Below are 20,698 nucleotides of genomic sequence, written 5' to 3'. Positions count from 1 at the left end.
AGGCAAGAGAGAAAAGGCAACAAAGCTAGTTGTTAAATCCCTGAAGTACTTCTGTAATGAAATCCTAGAATTGTAGCTCTAAGCCATAAAAGTATAGCAGCTCTCAATGCCTCCAGGAGGCATCATAAAATCATCTGTGATGCTGTCTGGATTAGGGGTGACCATTTATAATATTACTCATACCAATATTACAAAATTGCAATAAATATATAGGATATTGGAAAAGTCATGATTCGCTAAGATTGATGAGCATGTTTATATATATGTATATCAGTTTTATATTATGAGTTCTAAATATCTATGGTATACTTGTATTTCAAACTTGTGCTGTGTTTCTGGGTGACAGTCTCAGACAGGATAGCAGCAGCACTAAGCCTGCTTAGTGGCCCATCAAGAGAGTTCAAATGTAAAATGAATCCAATGAAAGAATCCAGGGGCTACGCATCTTATGAGTCACCTGGATATGTAAGAACTTGCCTATGGGACAAGAGACCCTCTGAGGCTTTTCCATGCCATGTGTTGTATGGCTGTGTTTGGGAGAAAGAAAGTACAAGTCTCATGGCAGAAACTATAAAATGCAGCTGCTCCATCTCCATCTTGTCTTCATTCCTGCTTCCTACCTCTGGATCAACTCATCTACAACTGAAGCTGTGAAACAAAGGACTGAGACCCATCCAGGTACTGGATGTACACAGAGGAACTGTACAAGCCTGCAAACGCCACAATTCTGCTGAGAATCTGATATATATGGACTTTAAAGTCATTTGTATGTACCTGATTGCTTTAATCATTTAACATCTCTTCTTGTTTCTTTCCTTTATAATAAACCTTTAGCTTAGTTACTAAAGGATCAGCTGGCAGCATGGTATTTTGGGTAAGATCCAAACTTACATTGGTCTGGTAATGTGGCTGACCCTTTGGGGATCAGGAGAACATTTTTGGTAAAAAGAATAGAGTTTTAATAACTTATCTGTTTACTGGACCTAGTTGCTAATTGGGAGCCAGAGACTGAAATGCAATAAAGGGGGCTGTGTAACTTCTTGTTTTCAGCTTCTTGATAACCTGTGTGGGGGATCAAAAGCACTGTTTGTGACTGGCTGGTTATTAATCTAACTGCAGTGTTAACCACCAGTTTGGGAGAATCTGCTCTCCTTTTGCAGCCTGCTCTCTGAGCCTGGCATTTTCAGGTAGGCAACCCTAGTCACGGATGGATCACATATGCATCTACAAGTTCTTGCTTCATCTTGGTGAGCCTCCTGCCACTGTAATGCTTCGTCTCTTCCTCATATTGGCTTCTTGTCATCTGCCAACGCAAAGCACTGAAAAATATTAAGATTTTGCAAAATAATGTCAGGTTCTTTATTTGCCTTCTGGTTTGGGGTCTCTTCGGGTACACTCAGATCATTTTTACAAGCTTTTTTTTTCAGTAACCATCAGGGAATTTTTTTGTCATGAAAACTGCAACTCTCCTGTAGTGAAATGATTCCAGGTGCTTGGGTTGTAAAAAATAACTCCATCAAATAGAGCAAGGGATCCATCCACACTGCAACCCTGAGCGCTGCAGCATCCACTGAAGCCTGGTCATGGGGCCTCTCTGCTGTGTCACCTCATAACACTGACATGACAAGCTCGTTCTGGGCTGCTCAAACTAGGACAGGGATCAACTCCCTGGCTGGGGCCCGGTGAATCCGCCCCACCCCTCCCGCGCAACTCAAAGAGCACCCCCCGATCAGGCAATGACACCTAGGGCTCTGGCGCGCATGCGCGGCCGGTCCCGTGACGTCACCCGGAAACCCGGCTTTCATTGGCGCAGGGCAGGGGCAGTGGGCGGGGTTGGGGTAACACCCCCCTCCCCCAGCCTCTGTGACCCGACCCGGATTTGATCCAGTCGCTCGAAGCCTGAAGAGCCCGGACTCGTTGTCCCCGAGCCGCCGTTACCCGCCGCCTTCCTCCCCGCGCGCGCGTGTCCGCCCCCTCCCCTCCGCAGCCATGGCGCTCAGCGATGCCGACGTCCAGAAACAGGTACCGGGCCCAGCCTGGCGCTGCGGGGGTGTCAGGCCGGGAGGCTGCGCCAGCGCGTCCCCAGCCGGGGGTCGGTGGGGGACGCGGGAGGCAGGTGCGCTCCTGCCCTAGATCGGTTGCTGGAGCCGCCCCCGGACCCTTCTACTCTCGCCCGGCCTGTGCCGGGCTCGCGTGGCGGGGGGGGGCGGGTTCCTCTTCCTGGGGCTGCAGCTGTCCACGGCCGGGCGGCGTTTTGGGGGCAAGGTTGAGGGCCACGGGCCAGCGCGTCCTCCCGGCTTCAGCTCCCCGCATGGGGTGCGGGGCCCTGCCTCGACTGCGCGCTGTCACCGCGCCCCGGCTCTGCGCTGGGAGCGGCCGCCTCGGTGGCGCTGCTGCCCGCCCCCGTGCAGGGGGTGCTGGAAAGCGCTGCGGGACTGAGTGGCCGTGGGGGCAGACAGGTAGGGTTGGGGGGCTTTAGCCACATACCCTCCTCCCCCAGCAAGTAAGGGGTTGCGTTCATAACCAAACCCTGAATTAGGAAGAGACGCTTATTCAAAGCGGACGTGGTTTTATCAAGGTAGGAAACTGCTCATTAAAGCAAGTCAACAAAAATAGAAGGTGTCTCGTCCCCTGCTGGCTGGGATAACAGATCCTGCCATTGAGGGTTAAGATTTTGGTAACCTGTTGCTACACTCCTGGCAGAGGCACGTGAAACCTTCCCCTCCCCCCTCTTTAAATGCCTGGCTGTAGTAGGAAAAACAGTGACAGCCTTGTACTATGGAATAAGAGCAGCTGGAAAATCCTATGAATAATACCCATGCTAGCTGGTGAATAAGAGGCGCTGACTGCAGTCTGAACAATAGCATTTTTTAAAAAAACTCAAAACTAGTGTTGAAAGCCCTGCATATCTCCCAGTAGCACTGGGAGCTCCTGTGTTGACAGCAGACTGGGGTTTGCTAAGTAATTTGGATGGTCTCTGAAGACAAGAGATGATCATGGGAGAGGTCATGGGTGATCTTGTCTTTGCCGTCTTATTGCTCAAGTATCATTTCACCCCAAGGGAAAGATACTACCACTCATCTGTTGCTTCTACATGACGACCTATTTTCTATAGAAAAAAATCTGATTAAATTTGAATTTGATCATAATGGCTGAGCTGTACTTGCTAACAGTTTGATTGGCTCCTGGAGTTTGCGTTGACTCTTCAACTGTCTATCAAATGACTTTTGCATATTAGGTCTAGAAGGAAAGCAGTCATCTGGCAAAATTGAGCCTAGACTGTGCTGCTACTCCTTTGTAAATTTCCACTGAAGGCTTGGCCTTTATGGTCTCTGGCTGTCCTTTTGAGTCAGGACATACACTGTTCTCATTGACAGTAAATAGTAAACTTGCTAACAAACTGGTCTGACCTGAGTCAGTGAAGTTTCCTCTCAAGTGATGGGCAGATCAGACAGGTTTGATGCAGGATCAGCAGTTCCTAATCTCAGTTCCCATAAATGCCTACTGCATCTCTGACCTTCTCGTTCCGCAAATCTGATTGGCAAAGGACCACTGTATAGTGAGAATACAAACAATAGTTTAGTATCCCCATTTGCCTTTTGAAGATTAACATCCTCCCCTAGCTCCCTGGATTCACCTATCCAACCAACTTTTGGCATGTCCTTGTTTATCATAACTTGAGCTGGCAATGTTAGTCATTATGGGACTGAAATTGAAGGGTGAGCTCTATTGCCCTTCCACTGTCAGAGCCTAACAATGGAGCTCTATTCTGTATTCAAATCGAACTGCAATATATCTGTAATTGGATTTTGTTCAGCTAAAATGTAGGGGATGATCCTGTCCTTAGTTTAACTGAAAACGCAAAATACAGCAAACTGCATGACAAGTCAGCATGCATATAGGTCCTGCTAGAACTAGGAAACTGACTGTATCATTTTCAGTACATCCAATATTTTCAGTTTTTAAGAGACCGTCCCAGTGACTACCTCCCAGCAATACACATGCTTGGTTCATTCTGCAGACCATAGCTTCAGAAGGGCTCTCTTACCATTCAAACTAACTTAATACATTGATTATATTCCCATGGACAGTAGGTCAAGACTATTACAATTCTTGAAGAAAAATCCACTAGCCTTCTTTTTGTAGGAAACTTTCTTGGGCAAGAGCCTTCAATTTCAGGAGAAACTAAGTTCTCTTCACAAAAATAAAACTAAGTTTGCCATCATATTAAAACTTACACTATTTAGAAATGTGGAAGTCCCATCTTTTTTTCTTTGCATTCTACAAAAAGCAAAATTATCTTATGATCCTGTCAGAGTCTGGGATCTTAAGCTGTTCCATATGAGGCGAGATTAATAAAACTAGGATTTTTCATCTTGGAAAAGAGATGATTAAGGGTGAATATGATAGAGGCCTACAAAATCATAACTGGTGTGGAGAAAGTAAATAAGAAAATGTTATTTACTCATAACACAAAACCTAGGAGTCACCAAATGAAATTAATAGGCAGCAGGTTTAAAATGAACAAAAGGAAGTATTTGACCATGCATTGCGTGAAGAATCTGTGGAACTTTTTGTCAGATGATGTTGTGAAGGCCAGGACTATAACAGGGTTCAAAAAAGAAAGGTCCATCAATAGCTATTAGCCAGGATAGGCAGGGATTGCTGTTTGCCAGAGGCTGGAAATGGCTGACGGGATTGATCACTTGATGATTACCTGTTCTGTTTGTTCCCTCTGAAGCACCTGCCATTGGCCACTGTGAAAAGACAGGATACTGGGCTAAATAGTCCATTGGTCTCCCATTATGACTGTTCTTATTCTTTTATGCTGTTCACAGTAATAGGATCTTTTCTGATGTTTACAGGCAATGCTACCTGCTACTGAGATGCCAACCTGGGGAAATGAATGCTCTATAATGTCACATCATTTCTCTCTTGTATCCTCTGAGTAAGGAAACAGTTTCTTGAGCACCCAGTGTAATCCTAGTGCTGTCAGAAGTAATTCTGCCAAGTAGTATGATGCTACAGAACTCCTTGATAGTCTTTCCCAGCAGTGGATATTCCCAAGTTGTATTCTGGGTCCCACTGAGACACTCTGATTCCAGTTTAGTTTGGTTCCTAAATTCAGAAAACTAACTCAATCATTTACTTTTGCCATCCCTCTACTCCCAGTTCTGCTTTCTGAAACAAAGCTGGAGTTCATCGTTGGTTTGACCTGGCCATTGCTAAAATCACTATTCATGCCAGAATCACTATCCTCTGGAGAACTGTGATTACTTTTTTATGATGGTCCCTACATGCCAGACTTCAGAAAGCTGTGGCCAAATAGCTGACCATCCACAAATTGGACCCTTAATGAACACTTGGAGTCATATAATTTCTGAATCCAAATCTGAATTGTTCTTTTGGTTTTTAGAATACACTCTTCCTCCACTTGTTCTGCCCTACCTGTCCGACCTTCTCCATCTATGGCCTGTCTATTCACTTCACTTTCCCCTCATCCCCTGATCCCCGTGCAGTAGCGCATGTGCTGACCTATCTTCGTAGTCAGATTCCTTTCTCTGTAAAGCATTTTGTAATCGTGCACAAAGGACACTATAAATGAGTCCTTCCTGCATGTTGCTGTGGCTTGCCTAGTCCAAGAAAATTCTCTTCACTGCTAACTAGATACTGAAGCCCTCTGTATAGGCCATTTAGTGATTAGAAAAATATCATTGCCCAGCATCGGTTACAACATAGTTTCAAGTTGCAGTGCAGCGATGACTTCTATTGAACATGCCCAAGACTTAGTCTGAACTTCTAGCCCAGTCACAGAACAGTTAAGTTTACAATACATACTGGAATCATATTGTAACTAGGTCCCATGACTGTTGCATGTACAACTTAAAGAATGTTTTTAAACAGTTTTAGCTAGAAAGGTTCATGCATGCTTAGCAGTATATGTAGGTTGCTGAAGCAGTTCATAACACACTTTAAAAAATGCTATATATCAAGCTGTGCAACTGCCTGCCTTCTCCTCCCACCCACTACAGACTATTGCACAAACTTTTTAAATTCACTTATAAATCCAGGGAAGACCAGCTGGTGCTATTCAGAGAAATGGTGTTAGATGGAACCTTATCTAAACTATTTAGTGGCTGTTTCTCTTGTTAGATAGGTGGTCATCTTCCTCTCTCGGAAGGCAAGAACCCCTATTATATGTGAGATAGGGTTGGGGTGGAGGGGCAAATATTGTGGAATCCGAAGGAAAAGTTTCCTTTTGATGCAAGTGCTTCCCCAGCGTAATATAACTGTGTCTCTATTCTATTCCAGATCAAGCACATGATGGCTTTCATCGAGCAGGAAGCCAATGAAAAAGCTGAAGAAATAGATGCGAAGGTAACAAACAAACAAAAAAAACCCCATGAGATGGTTCAGTGGTTCCCAACCTTTTTGGCTTGAGGGCCACAGATATCATTTTTACAACCCGGAAGGGCCACCAGTTTCCACCAGCAGGCCCTCCTCCACCCCCTCCTGCAGCCAGATGGCAGGAGTTCAGTGAGGACGCTGCCTCCTCACTGATTGCCCGTCTCCCTGGCTGCAGCAGGGAAACCGCATGCATCCTGTAGTGCTGTGCGCTCCACCTGGGTCCCTAGGCAGTGGCTCCCTTCTGCAGCCAGAGGGATAGGAGATCAGTGCTCTCCTTCCCCTGGCTCCAGCAGGGACCCAGGCAGAGCACTTTGCCACGCTCGCTGCTACAGCCAGGGGGAGAGGAGCGCTGATGTCCCATCCTCTTGGCTGCAGCAAGGAGCCTGCACCGGTCTTTCAGCCCCGCGGAAATGCGCTCCGCCTGGGTCCTTAGGCAGCAGCTCCCTTCTGCAGCCAGCAAGAGGTGAGTCACGGGCCACTTTGAAAGCCCTCGCAGGCTACTTTTGGCCCCCCAGTCCACAGGTTGGGAACCACTGAGATGATTTAATATCAGGCACTCCAAAAGGAGGTGGATCGCATCTGACATTGAGTGGCTTCCCAGTCACACCTTCAAAAACAGATCTACAATATTCCCAGGAGCCACATGCTCCACATACAGGAATTACATGACAAAAAGTAAACTACTGAATAAAGTTAAATATTTATTAGTTTGTGCCAAATTAATACAATCAAGGGAACTGAGCTGAAGCTGATCTTCCACCCTGAGTCTCCTTCTTAATGCCTAAATGTGAACACATGTATGCAAGATCACATGTTGATCGAATACTTCAGGGGAAGCTAAGGGTGATGTGAGCCTGGATTCTGCATAAACAGAGTGGGTTAAATTGGTCCCTCTAGCTTCAGTAGAGTTACAGAGATGAATGTGACCCATTTCCACATTTGTTTTATTTAGGGCTTGTATGCGCACGCATGCACACGCCCCCAAATAACTAAATTTGGTTTTAATTCTCAGGCTACATCTACACTGCCGGCGGCACCGCCAGCAGTGCAGGATCGATTTTTGCGGGTTTGATTGAGCGGCAATGACGACTCGCTCAATCAAACCCGGAAGTCCACTCTGTAAATCCCACCCCGACAAGAAGCATAGTGCTGTGTCAGTGGGAGGGCATTTCCTGTTGGCGCAGCACAATGGAGACACCGTGGTAGGTAGACTTTAGGAAGTCGACAGGAGATACGCAAGCTATGTACAGTAACTTGCGTATCTCCCGTCAACTGCTGCCAAAATCTATGGCCAGTGTAGACCAGGCCTCACTTGTTTTTTGGCATAAGTCTATGTGTGGACACTCTGATTCCTGAGTCAAAATAGAACAGTTAATCAAAAAACAAGTGTTCACACATGGATTTTGAACCAAATTCACAAAAAGTGAGAGTTAAAACCAATTTAGTTATTTGGGTGCCAATATGTAAACCAGCTGTTAGATGTGATGTAACTAATACATTTGTGTAGCCGAACTCTGACTTAGTTCCATTTCAAGCTGTGATTTGCAGCCATGTTGAGGAACCACAGCATAGATTTAAACAGAGGGGATAAAAACATGAACGCTTCTACATTAACAAAATGGAAGGTGTTGTGCCAAAGTTGTAAGGGTCCATTAATCATTCATTAATGATTGACTACATTACACAGTTAAGGCCCCTTCCCTCAGTTCTTGGTTAGCTGACAGAAGCGGAAGTCCAGACTCCAGCAACAGGCAATACTATGGGTTTATTGGGATAATCAAGCAAGAATCCCAATTCTTCACACCAGTAATTTTTCCTTCTTCCCACCTTACTTCCTGTTTTACTTCAGTTTTTATAGTGTATCTTAGCCAATCACTTTCTTAACAATATTACAAGATAATTCTGTAACCAATCCTAATATATTGTAACACCATTCTCTAACCAATCATACCCCACCACCTTAACTGATTACAATTAGTTATGCAACAGACAGAAACAATCAAAGAATCAGACAAATTATCAGAAAAGCAGGTATCGTAATAACCAAACAATACAAAGTATAGATTCTGCAACAACAACTGTTGACAAATGTTTAAAAACCAAACAGAATGCTATTAACCAAAGTTTTCTTTAAGCATTCTAGGGTCTTTTCTTTATCTGGTGGTATTAGACAGTATCACCTTCTAAACATGCTGGTATTACCTTGTTCTAATGTAATTTGTTTGGAATGTATAGATGTGACCACACACTTCCCAGTTTACGGCTGCCTCTGCTGCTTAGCTGAAGTACAGAGAGAGAAGGCCTATAGACAGGCAGCCTATGATTTTGATTCTTTGGATTAATACCCCTGTAACTAGCTAAGTGATAAGAATATACTTAAAAATCATAGGCCTTTACAGGCAGGCCTAAATGTCTGTATTCTAACAAGGACCATTTGTGTTTCTTCATATTGGAGAAGGTCTAAAGTATGGATCTTTTGAAATGGTAGCCAGTGTCTTGTTGAAATTAGCACAATAGTTTACATGCTAGAAATGCTTATGCAAAGTGAGCAAATACATTGCTTTTTTTTCTTATTTCTTAAATCTAAAGTGATTCTCTCAAAGTATGGGTAAAACAGTCAAGACACATTTGTAGCTGGGTGTTGTTAAAAACTGCACACTATTTACCATATTTTTATATGTGAGAAGACCAACCATGCTCTAAGAAGGCAGTAACTGCCACGTGTCCTTGGTTAAGTAATATTGTAGTGATCAGATTAACTAATTAGCAGTAATTAGGCCCTCGTTCAGCAAGTAACATGTTTAAACGCAACTGACTTCAGTGAGATTTTAAGGTACATGCTTTGCTTAATTAGGAACTTGATTCTCATCACCTAACCTTTACGTTAGTAAGGTGAATTGAACTGAGTATCTTCTAAATATCTATGGAGTCAGCCTTAATTTTAACTGTGTGACTGTTTCACTGTAGGCAGAAGAAGAGTTCAACATTGAGAAGGGTCGCCTTGTGCAAACACAGAGACTGAAGATCATGGAGTACTATGAAAAGAAGGAAAAACAAATTGAACAACAGAAGAAAATGTAAGTCACTTAGACTGCCTGATCTACTAAAGGGCTTGAAAAATCAGTAGCTTGACAGTGATACACAAACAAAACGTTTCATTGGCAAGGGGGAGGGTGTAGCTAAACCATCAATTTCTACAGATTCTGAATTTTCACATATTAATAAAAGGTTTAGGTCCTTATAGTTGTGAGAAGAAAAATTACTCGAATGTGGACTGAGGCACTATAATCTTCCTGAATTTGCAGACAGCTCCACTGTTGCTACTGTTTACAGCTTTCCCAAACACACTGAAATTGACAGCTCTTCCAGCAGCACCATGAAACTGACCAGGCGTTAGAGTTCCTTACAGGAAAACAGGTCCCAATAAATTGAGGCTAAGAGGTTGATAGATAATAGTAGATGCCAGCTCTTCCCCAGTCAGGAGTCTCTGGATTGGTTTGTGGTAAGGTAGGAAATAAAACTCTCTCCAGCAGCTGAGGATATGTGAGGAGCCCTGGTGGCAAGCCTCAGATACACCAGCCAGAAGCTAATTGTAAATAGTCCCAAGCAGAGTCCAGGGATAGTAATCTAAAGAGAACAGCAGATGTGGTGGAGGGGTTTTTCATATTACTTTGGGAAGCAGATATCTAGCGAACTCTTCATGCTTTGCGGACACAACTAATTCTATCAGTACTGGTCTTGGTGACTCGTTTCTCTTGAATAGTTTTTCTGTTTTTGTTGCCAATGCAATGGAGGATGGCTTTTTTAGCAAGTGAGAAGTTTATCATGGCTGCTGTTGAAGCAGATTCAAATAAATAAATGGGCTTGTGTTCAGCACATACTGTGTTGCCCTAACACGTAAAGCATGCAGTTATAATATTTGCTGCGCTACTGTTGTTGTCTAAAGCTTAATACACTGATTCCATTTTTACGTACAACTTGCAGTCAGATGTCCAACCTCATGAATCAGGCAAGATTGAAGGTCCTCAAGGCAAGAGATGACCTTATTGCAGTGAGTATATGTTGCCTTGTTGCCTCTATAGTAAAGGGACGGGGGGTTCTCCCTATTCCCAGTTAAGAAATCACCTGATCCAACCACTAAACAAGCATCTGATTTTTATAGTGATCAAATGAGATGTGTACTTGAAGCATACATAGCCTAGAAAAAATGGCTGTGCTAGCTGTCTTGAAAAAAACATTCTTAGGTAGTAGTCTTCTATAAGTGTGAAATCAGGCTTTTCTAGCCTACACTAGTATCTTGTTTTCACAGACATACTTTGCTATTTAGGGAAGATACATCAGTCTGCCAGGAATCTCAGTTGCAATCCATGGTTGAGCTCAGCCCTGGACAGCAGCTGATCTTTAGTCACAAAATGGGAAATGCCTCTTATACAACACAGTGCAAAAAAGAGGAAGTAACTGGGTGACAAGAGACCTACAAAGAGACAAGAGACCTAGTTGCTTCAGGCAACTAAACTTCATGTCTGCAGTGATACTGAATGACTGGACTTCAGCAAGTAAGACTTGACAGGCATTTCCTGTAAATAAGCAAGTGCCAGAAAAATCCACATAGTGGAGTTACTGTTTCCGACAGTGGCCCAGGATGGATGGAAAAGCTTTCCTCTTGGTCCACGTGGTTGCCAGTTTATGCCTTGGAGCATGAAGACTGATAACCACTGTAATCATCTTGTCATAGACAACATATCAGTTGCATTCAGTATGAATAACAGTAACCATACTCCAATGTTACTAAATACCTCATTGATAGCTTTTGTGAGAATAACATAACAATCACGATATGGAAACTCCCTTATCTTGTTTGAGGCAGTCTGTCTTGTGTTTCAGATAGTAGGCGGTGCTGCTAAGCCATCAGAATAGTACTGTTTGTGAGAACTACAGAAATCAAGAGAAAATACCATCTGTAATACTGCTTGTTCCCAACACTGTTCTGAAAAAAGATTTGTTGGAAAGGGATATCATCTTAGATATAGGATCTTTGATTCTTTCATACTAGTGCCAAGTTTGTCACCCATCATGAATTTGGTGAGATTTCTAATTCTGTGTATATAGAGGAGAGGGGTGAGAAGAGTTAACTCCATTGTGAAACAATTCATCCTGGATAATCTCTCCCTGACCATGCTTTGAGCTGACTTAGTCACATGCTTCTGAATGGTGCATAATACATTTCCTTCCTCATGTCAAAGTATTTCAAGCCCTACTGCACTAGCTCAATCTTACCTTGTTTTGCTTGGTCTCCAAAAAAGATGGGCTCTTCCAGAAATTCTAGGCATAACTAGGTTTGACAGTGAGGGGAACTCAGGATGGTCTTGTTAATACTTCAGCATTCAAGTCATAATAGGCATTCTTGTTTATCAAAACAGACTTTCCTGCACCATGAAATCACTTGTATAGATATTTTCCTTTATCCATTTGTTTTAAGGGTTACAGCAGGACATCATGGGGTTGATTCTGCTGGTATATGTACCATAAAGTTTCAGATGTGGGGAAGAAATTGTATTCAAATCAAAACCCTAGGGAAACTTGTTTTTCTGAGGTTTTGAGAGGCAAATGTTTGATGGGGAGATGATATGGTAGATGGGAGGAGAGTAACAAGCAGCAGCAGAAATCCTTAAACATGGACTCTAAAACAGGGTGAAGGACCTATGTGAAATGAGGATTTGGTGCTCTGTTGCTTCAAAACCGAGACTCCAGACTTTAATTTCAAAATTTGCACTGACATTGACAGCTGCAGCATTTTACATAATTTAGAACAGACAGAGATCCACAACCATACTTGTTCGAGCTCTTTCAGTAGATTAATAAAAATAGATACTTGTTCATCAGTGAAAACAGGACAGTTGGAGCTATTAAAAATGAATAGCAGAACCAGGATCTGGGCTGCTAGAATAATTAGTCTCTCTTGCGCCATGTTTAGGATGTATTATACTGCTTTGACTGTACAATAGGGACCTTATCTTAAAGGGTATTTAACTTCTCATAAGTGAAGACAGCCCGGTGAGCACTCAAGGAAAATACCGCTATTCCTTGGTACTGAATTCAGTCTACACTTAATGTCAGCTATGTGTAGACAGTACTATTCTCCCAGTCTGTAGTCTTCAATTTGACCAATTCTAGAATGTCATGATCACTTTACAGATTTGCATTTTGTATGTCAAGGATTTCTGTACAATTTCGGAATAGGAAGAAAAAAGTTGTCGTTGACTGCTCTCTAAGGCAGCCTGCAGCAAATCATAGAAATATATGGCTGGAAGGGATGTCAAGATATCACCAAAATCAATCCAGTCTCAGCATGGGGGGAGGGAGGGAAGATAATGTATACTTAAGGCCATCACTGTTTTGTGTAATCTGTTCTTAAAATCTTCCGATGATGGAGGTTCCACAGCCTTCCTGTGTTCCTTGCATCTGGTGCTCAACTTGCCTTATCGTTGGAAAGTGTTTTGTGGGGTTTTTTTTCCCCCCTTAATAGCTAACTTCTATCTTCTTTGCTCCAAACTAAGCTGATTGCTACTTATCCTACCCTCAGTGGCCATGGGGTACAATTGATCACCATCCTCTTTATGACAATGTTTTACATCTTTTAAGACTCATGTCCTCTTCTCAGTCTTCTCTTTAGACTAAATGTGCCCAATTCTTTCAGCCTCTTCATACGTTAGATTTTCTAAACCTATTACCTTTTTTATTGCTCTCCTCTAGTTTGTCCATCTTTCTTAAAGTCTGGTGCCCAAAATTGGATACAGTACTCCAGCTGAGGCCTCACCAGTGCATAGATATGACATGCCTGTTTAATACATGCCTAAATGTCAATTTGTGCCTCTTTTTTTGCAACAGCATCACACTGGTTCATTCAATTTGTGATCCACTACAATTCCCAGGTTCCTCTTCTGCAGTGCTGCTGCATGGCCACTCACACCCCCCCCCCCCCCATGTTGTATTTGTGCATTTGATTCCCCCCCCACTTCCTAAGTGCAGTACTTTGCACTTGCCATTATTGAATTTCATCTTGTTGACTTCAGACTGTTTCTCCATGATCTGCTGTCCTACTGAAGTAGCAGACAGAGTAGGAGAAACAACTAGTCCATTCAGCTAGAATAGCATTAATGAACTGAATAAGCATTGTTTGTGGATAGCTAATACTTTACTATTATGACTTCCCTTTTCCATAAGTAGGAATTCACACTTAATGTTCACTTCATGTACTGAACAGGGTAGTGAGAAAAGAAAACCTTTTGGGAAGGCTATTGCTCCATGCACAAAGACGAGGGTTGGACTGAATTATCAGCTGCCATGTAAGATTGCTTGTTGGCAGGGTACATAGCTGCAGTAAGGGTACAGGAGGATGGTAGGGCATAGAACCAAATAAACAAGTAGGGAGGCTTTGACCTGATCTCTCTTTTTTTGTAGGATTTGCTGAATGAGGCCAAGCAAAGACTTGCCAAGGTGGTGAAGGATGCTGCCAGGTACCAGGCACTACTGGATGGACTGGTTCTACAGGTAAAAAACACAAGCCATAGCAAGAGGCTGACTGCATCGCTAGCCTCAAACACGAACCCTCTGTAGGAGTACTGCTGCTGTTTGAAGACTACCTAAAATAGGCATTTTTAAAGCTACCACTTTCACTGTACTTCTCAGTGTTAGCTCACAAGGCCCCAGAAAATGGGAGTGGGGAGGGCAGAAATCCTAAATTATTGAGCAATTTTATCTGAATATGAGAAGAACAAGGGTCACAAAAAACACAATGTAACTGCTCCATCTGAAGCTGTCCTCAAGTGAGCACAGCTCAGGAGTCCACACTTCAGGAGACATATGCACACCACAAGGTTCTACTGCACATACTCAGGATGAGTTCCTCAAATGCACACTCTAAACAATTCCCCCTGGCCCTGGCCCAATGTTAGGGAAGTGTACAGTTCTGTCTGTTTTCATTCCAGATTTGACACCAGGACTTGTGTGGCAGTAGCTTTGAGCAAATTTTTTCGTGAGAGAGAGAGAGAGAGAGAGAGAGAGAGAGAGAGAGAGAGAGAGAGAGAGACAGGAGCTACTTCCCTAAATTAGATGTATGTTCTAAAAATTCAGCTTCAGGCATTTCAGAGTTTTTTACCCTGTAAAGTTTTACTTTTGGAAATCTTGCAAGTGCAAGCAGAAGTTCTAATCGAAACTAGCTACCTCAGCTATAGTAGCTGCTACTGGCAACTGCTGTAATACAAGAGCTTGTCATAAATATTACCACGTCCTTTTGCCAAGAACTCTCTTTAAAGTGTGATTCTAGTTTTCTCCTCTGCAGTCTAGCAGTCTCTGTTCTCTTCTAAGTCTTGTTTTTTGATCCAGTATTTCTTCCCTCTTGCCACACTCACCCCGAGTATGGTGCCTTACAACCTGTAGTCTACTTTACTGCATAGCAGGGGTCAATAGTGTACTTCTAATCACATGGCTTACTGTCTACTGCTGCTCACTTGCACACTGGATGAACCAACCTGTCTTTTGAAAAGCGGGGCTTGCATTTGTCTAGGTCAGAAGTCTGATGCAATGTGTAGTCTCAGCCACTGTCCACTTATTCCTGTAATGATCTGGCATAGTTGGTGGTCTCTGTTCAGAGATCAAAGATTGCTGCAGGCCTTAACCAAAAGTTGCTTACTTGCGCAGTCTAGCACGTGACTAATGACCATTAGCCTGCCTTTTCTCATTCTTCTCAACCAACCCCCAATAGTGTCCAGATTTATTTGCCATGCACCCCAAAATCTGGATTGTTTACTTCCTGCATGATCAAAGCCATAGGTTCCCATGGGTTGCCCAGTAACAGGTAAGTGTTATTTCAGAATGACAGTAAAAGGGGAATTTGTAACCAATGAACTTTCATCTTCACAGTATGAAATAAGTAATAACTAATCCTAAGAAATGACAGGAGCTGATGAATCAATTATAAGATGATGGGAGTTTCCTCCATTCATGTTAATACAGTAATTGTCTCACAGGGATTCTATCAGCTGCTTGAGCCCAGACTGATTGTTCGTTGCCGGAAACAGGATCACCCTATGGTTAAGGTAAGATGGCCCTAGCTAGAATAGGGTAAAATGTCTCCACAACGAAATCCATGGGATTGTGACTGTAGAGATCTCCTGCTTGGGACTTGCCAGGCAAGATCATAGTAAGGCAGTAGGGTGGTTCACTACCAAGTAAAACACTTCTGCTGCAAATACCTGAGCTCTTGTATGATTATATGCTCGTCTGGTTGGGGAGTGTCTTCCTTTGTTTGAGAAGCACCTAACAAACTTTGGGCACTACCATAATATAAGGAATGATGGCAGTTGCTACTGGTTCAAGATTGAGAGGCAGGATTAAATGTGTTGCAGAGGAGGTAGGCCACAACCATTTCTCCTACAGCACCACCTTCCTGGAGAGTCTGAAGCTAATGAATGAAATTGTGGCATCTAGATGATTATTTTACCCTCAGTGCCTGTTCCATTAATACAGACTTAGTAGCCTTCAGATCTGTGCAACACTAGCAGAGGACTCCATGTGTTTTCAAATCTCTCTGGCCTGAACTGGGATCTATTTTGTGTTCTAGGCTGCCGTACAGAAGAGCATTGTCCTCTACAAAGCTTCCACCAAAAAAGACATTGATGTTCACATTGACCAGCAGACGTTCCTGCCGGAAGATATGTAAGGAATACAGTAGCTATTAGTGCTGGGTAGTAACTTGATGGAGATTCAACGCCCTGTTAATTGTTGAAGCAGTCTGAAACATTTCTTATGGGAAATGGCAAAAAGATTACCACTGAGAAGACATCTGCCACTAGTTAGGGGGAGTTGGCTCCCCCTACCACTGAATATATATTTGACCTATCCTCTTGCCTGCTATGCAGTTTCCCAAGCAACTAAAGATGATGGTTTTGAGACTGCAGCAAGATAACTAATTCCCAGCACAGGGGCATGTTTGCTCTAGGCAACAGCGGACAGAAACCATCCATCTCTTAGAAGTGAAAGGAATGCAAGTGCAGCCCAAGGTTAAGGTTCAACATAAAGCAAAGAATGAAGTCATGAGGGGGAATGTGTGGGTTAGAGGTATCCCACTGATGGGCTGTGTCCTTCAATACTCCCAGAAGGATTTTCCTGTAATACAGAAAAGAACACTTTACATGATGCACTCAAGTTAATATCTAATGAAGCCATATATAGAGCCATAAATGGCCCAAGAAGTACCCTTAGAAGTGTTCTCTCTAGTTCATTTCCTCTTTTCCCAAAATCTGAAAATTAACCCTTGTAGCCTAATTCATATCTATTGGGTGGTGGAGAGGAGATGCAGCTAGTTACTTCAATCATTTCTCATGCCTAAAATTTCCATAGCTTCCCCATCTGCTTAGAACAGTAGGTGGTGAGGACTCTTACCCTTTAGGATGCTCTACAAACACCATTGGTAGGGCTGTCTCATTCTCCATCAGGTTATCCTAGCTTCCACTGTAATGGGATTAAAATTGGAGTCCATTTAAAAGCAGAAAGGAGGCCACACATGTCTGTTGATCCATCTCCTTGACACTTGCATTCTCGCAGTTGTTTGGGAGAGTGGCTGTTTGTCAAGTTGACATCTGTTGTAATGTCTTTTCTCTCTAGTGCTGGAGGTGTTGAGATCTATAACAGTGATGGTAAAATCAAGGTTTCCAACACCCTGGAAAGCCGGCTGGATCTCATAGCCCAGCAGGTGAGTTTGGGAAAGAGGGATTTGGATACCTCCGTACTCAATCTGCTAGGCTTTCTTCTTTCACGCCATGTTCATCTTGGTTGCTAAGGTGAACAAGCTTCATCTTGAAGTCAGCATCCCTGAGCCTCAATCATCTTCATCTTTAAAGTAACTTATTGTGGGATCAGACCTTTTTGCTTGTCATCCATCCAAAGGGTTGCAGAAAGTAGACAAAACTAAAGTATCCAGCTTGTTGTATGTTGGTTTTGGAGGAGCACATCTCTACCTCAGCAGGAAATCCTTCCTTCAGAGTTTTATGCTCAGCTAGGTTCTTGAGAAATAACACTATTGAAAGACTAAGTCTAAAGAATCAGCTTGCATTGAAAGAGCTGTTACTAAATAGTACAAAAAATAGATGGCAACACATGGGTTGATGAGACATCTCAAGATCAGAAAACCACTCCACTAGACAATGTGAGAATCTTCTAAAAGTCCAGTTTAGAAGGAAGACCTTGCAACCCTGCAATGTCTGCAGTGACTCTTGTCTTGGCAATATAGATCTCCCTATTCAAACGGATAAACTCTGACATTGAGTGATAGGGTAAGGTAATCTAGAAGCAATTCTCTGATGTCAGTAACTGATGCAGATAATGGATGTGATCTAGGTGTGGTGATCACATGCCTGAGCTTAAAAGGTGGTCCCCTCTGGCTCAGGCAGTAACAGTGTTAATGACTGTTTGCTCACAGTGAGAAAGCACCACCAGTATAGGATGTTGCCTGGTGGGTGAACTTTGTACCTCCCTTAAAGATTTGGATGCACTGACAGTCCTCCATTCATGGCTCCAGCATGGAACTGCTGTCTAGGATTTCTTAACTTTTGTACATATTAAGTTGCTCTGTTAGTCGGTGCTTCACTATTTTTAGTGTTTGTTACTGTGTCGTTTTGTACAAAGCCTCTAACTGGTGCACATGCTCTCTCAACAGATGATGCCAGAAATCCGAGGGGCACTCTTTGGTGCCAATCCCAACAGGAAGTTTTTGGATTAAGCCCGAGGGAAAGTGGAATCTGTTCCACTGCCATATTGAAGAGAGATGCAAAAAAGCATCTGATAATTTAAACCCTAGATACATACCTTTTTCAGTGCTATAATGTGTTGTCCAATGTGTGTTCTTCAGTGGAATAATTTTGCATACATGCTGCGCTTTGCCTGACTTACCTTGTGGCTACACTGTATTGATCAAAAGGAGGTGAAGACCACCCCATCCAAAAGTGACCTTGGAGAACGGATGCAGTTGGGCTCTTGGCTTGTCCTGCACGCCTATGGCTATAGCATGACTGGTGATCAAGTAAGGGTCACTTTCTTTGCGTCAGCCGCCTGCCTCTTGAGTTATCTAATTGTGAAGTACCATGCTGCCCCGGGGAAGCCACCTTTCCAGTTAAGGTCTTCTCTGTGCTCTGTGTGCAGAGGGCATGCAACCCTTCCCAGGGCTAGAAGTGTAGCTTGTGTTACTGGGTCAGGCACAGTTTTTCTGTTCTGTATATGTGAATAAAGCCTGAGCCTGTACTTTAATTTATTACAAATAAAAAGGTGTGTGTAGCTGGAGTCCATTCTAGTCTTGGTCCAGGCTGCAGTGACTCGATAACTAGAGGAGGTGGGGTGGGGATGTCTAGGTCAGCAATTCGGCAAGTGTATCACATTACTTAACAGGCTCTTCTGGCTGTAGGTACTTGCTAACTCCCTCTGCAGCACACTTGAGTTGAAGTCTTGTTTCCTGCTTGAGCTGATTCTTGTAGTGAGCTTCATCGGAGAAAGATATTAACAGTACCTTCAGGCTCTAATACAGTCCTGTAATCGGTGCAGTTACCACCCATGAACAATAAGCAGCAAATACTTCTTGTAAACAGTACTGCAGCACTAGCTTTGGGTAGTAGTTTAATAGATGGTAGCTATATTAAATACATATGATCATCATACTGGATGCATAATACACCATGTAGGTAGTAAGCTAAAATATCAACTCCTAGTCAAAGGAGACTGGGGCAACATTAGGGACAATCAGTTGGACTCTCATGCGGTGTGGGAACCTCAGCACGCCAAAGTAGAGCTTGGACGGAATAACAACTGAGCTCATTCAATTAGAATAGGTGAATTTGCTTTCCCAGAAGAGGCAAAGAGGTAATGTGCACAGAATAGCTGCTTTGTCCAGGGAGAGCAGGCCATACGTGCATTCCCCTTTGTTTTTGATGGGCTTGGAATACACTTAAGCTAAAAAATCTCGGTCTCCGACCATTGTCATTGCTGCAAGTTGAACTGGTGGTGAAGTTCTGTCAGCACAGTAGCGCTGTTGAAATTTAAGCTAATATTCTGAAGGGACTGCAGGACTATCTCATTCCTTCCTAGAGGTGAGGCAGTAGCTCCCCTTCTGGCATTGGACAGTGACAGAATTACAGTGAGGCAGCTGTTAGAGGGGTGGTACTAGCTGTAAAAGCATCAGCCTCTTCTGCCAGCTGTACTCCTGCCTCCCTGCACAGTTACTGAAGTGTAGTGCTAGTCTCCAATAACCTAGGTAGAAAAGCAGCTGCTATCACTGTTACTAGTCTGTGTCTCTCCTGCTGCTAGCACTGTGCATCTCTGACTTACAGTAATACAACAATCCTCCCTGCATCATCCATTGGGCAGTGACTGCTTTGTAAAATGTTACTACCCAGGAGCTGTTAAGTATTATCCCTAGGTAAGGGCACGTGGGGTGAGATAGACTGACCTGACTGGCCCAGTTCCACTATGCAAATCACTACACACCTATGCTTAGCATGCACAGTTCCTGACTTCTAGCCCTCTGTTGAGTTCAATTAAAATCAATCGTTGCTTGAGCCAACCTGCTCTACTCATACAGTGTTTGTAAGGCTTTCACTGTATGCCAGTCATGAATATGGTGCTTGGCAGGCTGCAGGGATACAGTTATAAAATCAAGGGGTGCCTTCCATCTCCCAGGCACTACTACAGCCTCATCTTCTTTTACAACACGTACACAAAAGATTTGAGCCTTGCAGATTAATTATGAAAATCCTGCAGTGCTGACTCCTGACAAATACTTAACCCAGGATCATAGTGTCGTCTTTTCCTACCTTGCCTTCTACCTCCATTTCCGAAGGACATGATCCCATTATAAGACAGTTGCCTTGTGCAGGCCCTTCACCAGAACACTCACCTTCAGCAATTTTTGTAAGTGCTGCTCACAGCTTTGAGATTTGCAAGGAGATCGGGTACAGCAATGATTTTTGGCACACCCAGCTGCTGGATGCCTTCTGCTGGCACATTCACATACTAGGCTATAGTGTTTTTGCACCCCTACTGCTTTGCTATAGGATTGATATTTGGTGTGTATTAGTCTTTATTCCTATGACAATGTAACTATATCTAAGCCTTAATACTTTTGAGTTATGCTGCCTCCTCCCCTTCCTGACCCTGCAGGGAAGGAACAGAACTGTCTCTCACTTAACATCTTTGTGTTCTAATTTCTGTAACTCATCTGTTCACAGTCACACACTAGCAGCGC

General features: G+C 43.3%; 1 protein-coding gene across 1 annotated transcript; it reads left to right on the top strand.

Annotated features, from left to right (window-relative positions):
* Positions 1 to 1,863: 1,863 nt before the first annotated feature.
* Positions 1,864 to 18,738, top strand: ATP6V1E1 (ATPase H+ transporting V1 subunit E1). Its single transcript, XM_067536019.1, has 9 exons — positions 1,864 to 2,022; positions 6,313 to 6,378; positions 9,376 to 9,485; positions 10,393 to 10,459; positions 13,870 to 13,959; positions 15,438 to 15,506; positions 16,031 to 16,125; positions 17,074 to 17,161; positions 18,125 to 18,738. Exons 1-9 carry the CDS (start codon positions 1,990 to 1,992, stop codon positions 18,185 to 18,187), a joined length of 681 nt encoding a protein of 226 aa, XP_067392120.1. The 5' UTR covers positions 1,864 to 1,989; the 3' UTR covers positions 18,188 to 18,738.
* The last annotated feature ends 1,960 nt before the right edge of the window (positions 18,739 to 20,698 follow it).

The sequence above is a fragment of the Emydura macquarii genome, unplaced genomic scaffold (assembly GCF_026122565.2).
Source record: "Emydura macquarii macquarii isolate MOO-44397 ecotype Brisbane River unplaced genomic scaffold, CSIRO-AGI_Emac_v2 contig_3530, whole genome shotgun sequence".
NCBI classification, from domain to species: Eukaryota; Metazoa; Chordata; order Testudines; family Chelidae; genus Emydura; species Emydura macquarii.
The sequence above is the reverse complement of the archived record's forward strand: the minus strand, read 5'-3'. Positions and strand labels throughout refer to the sequence as shown.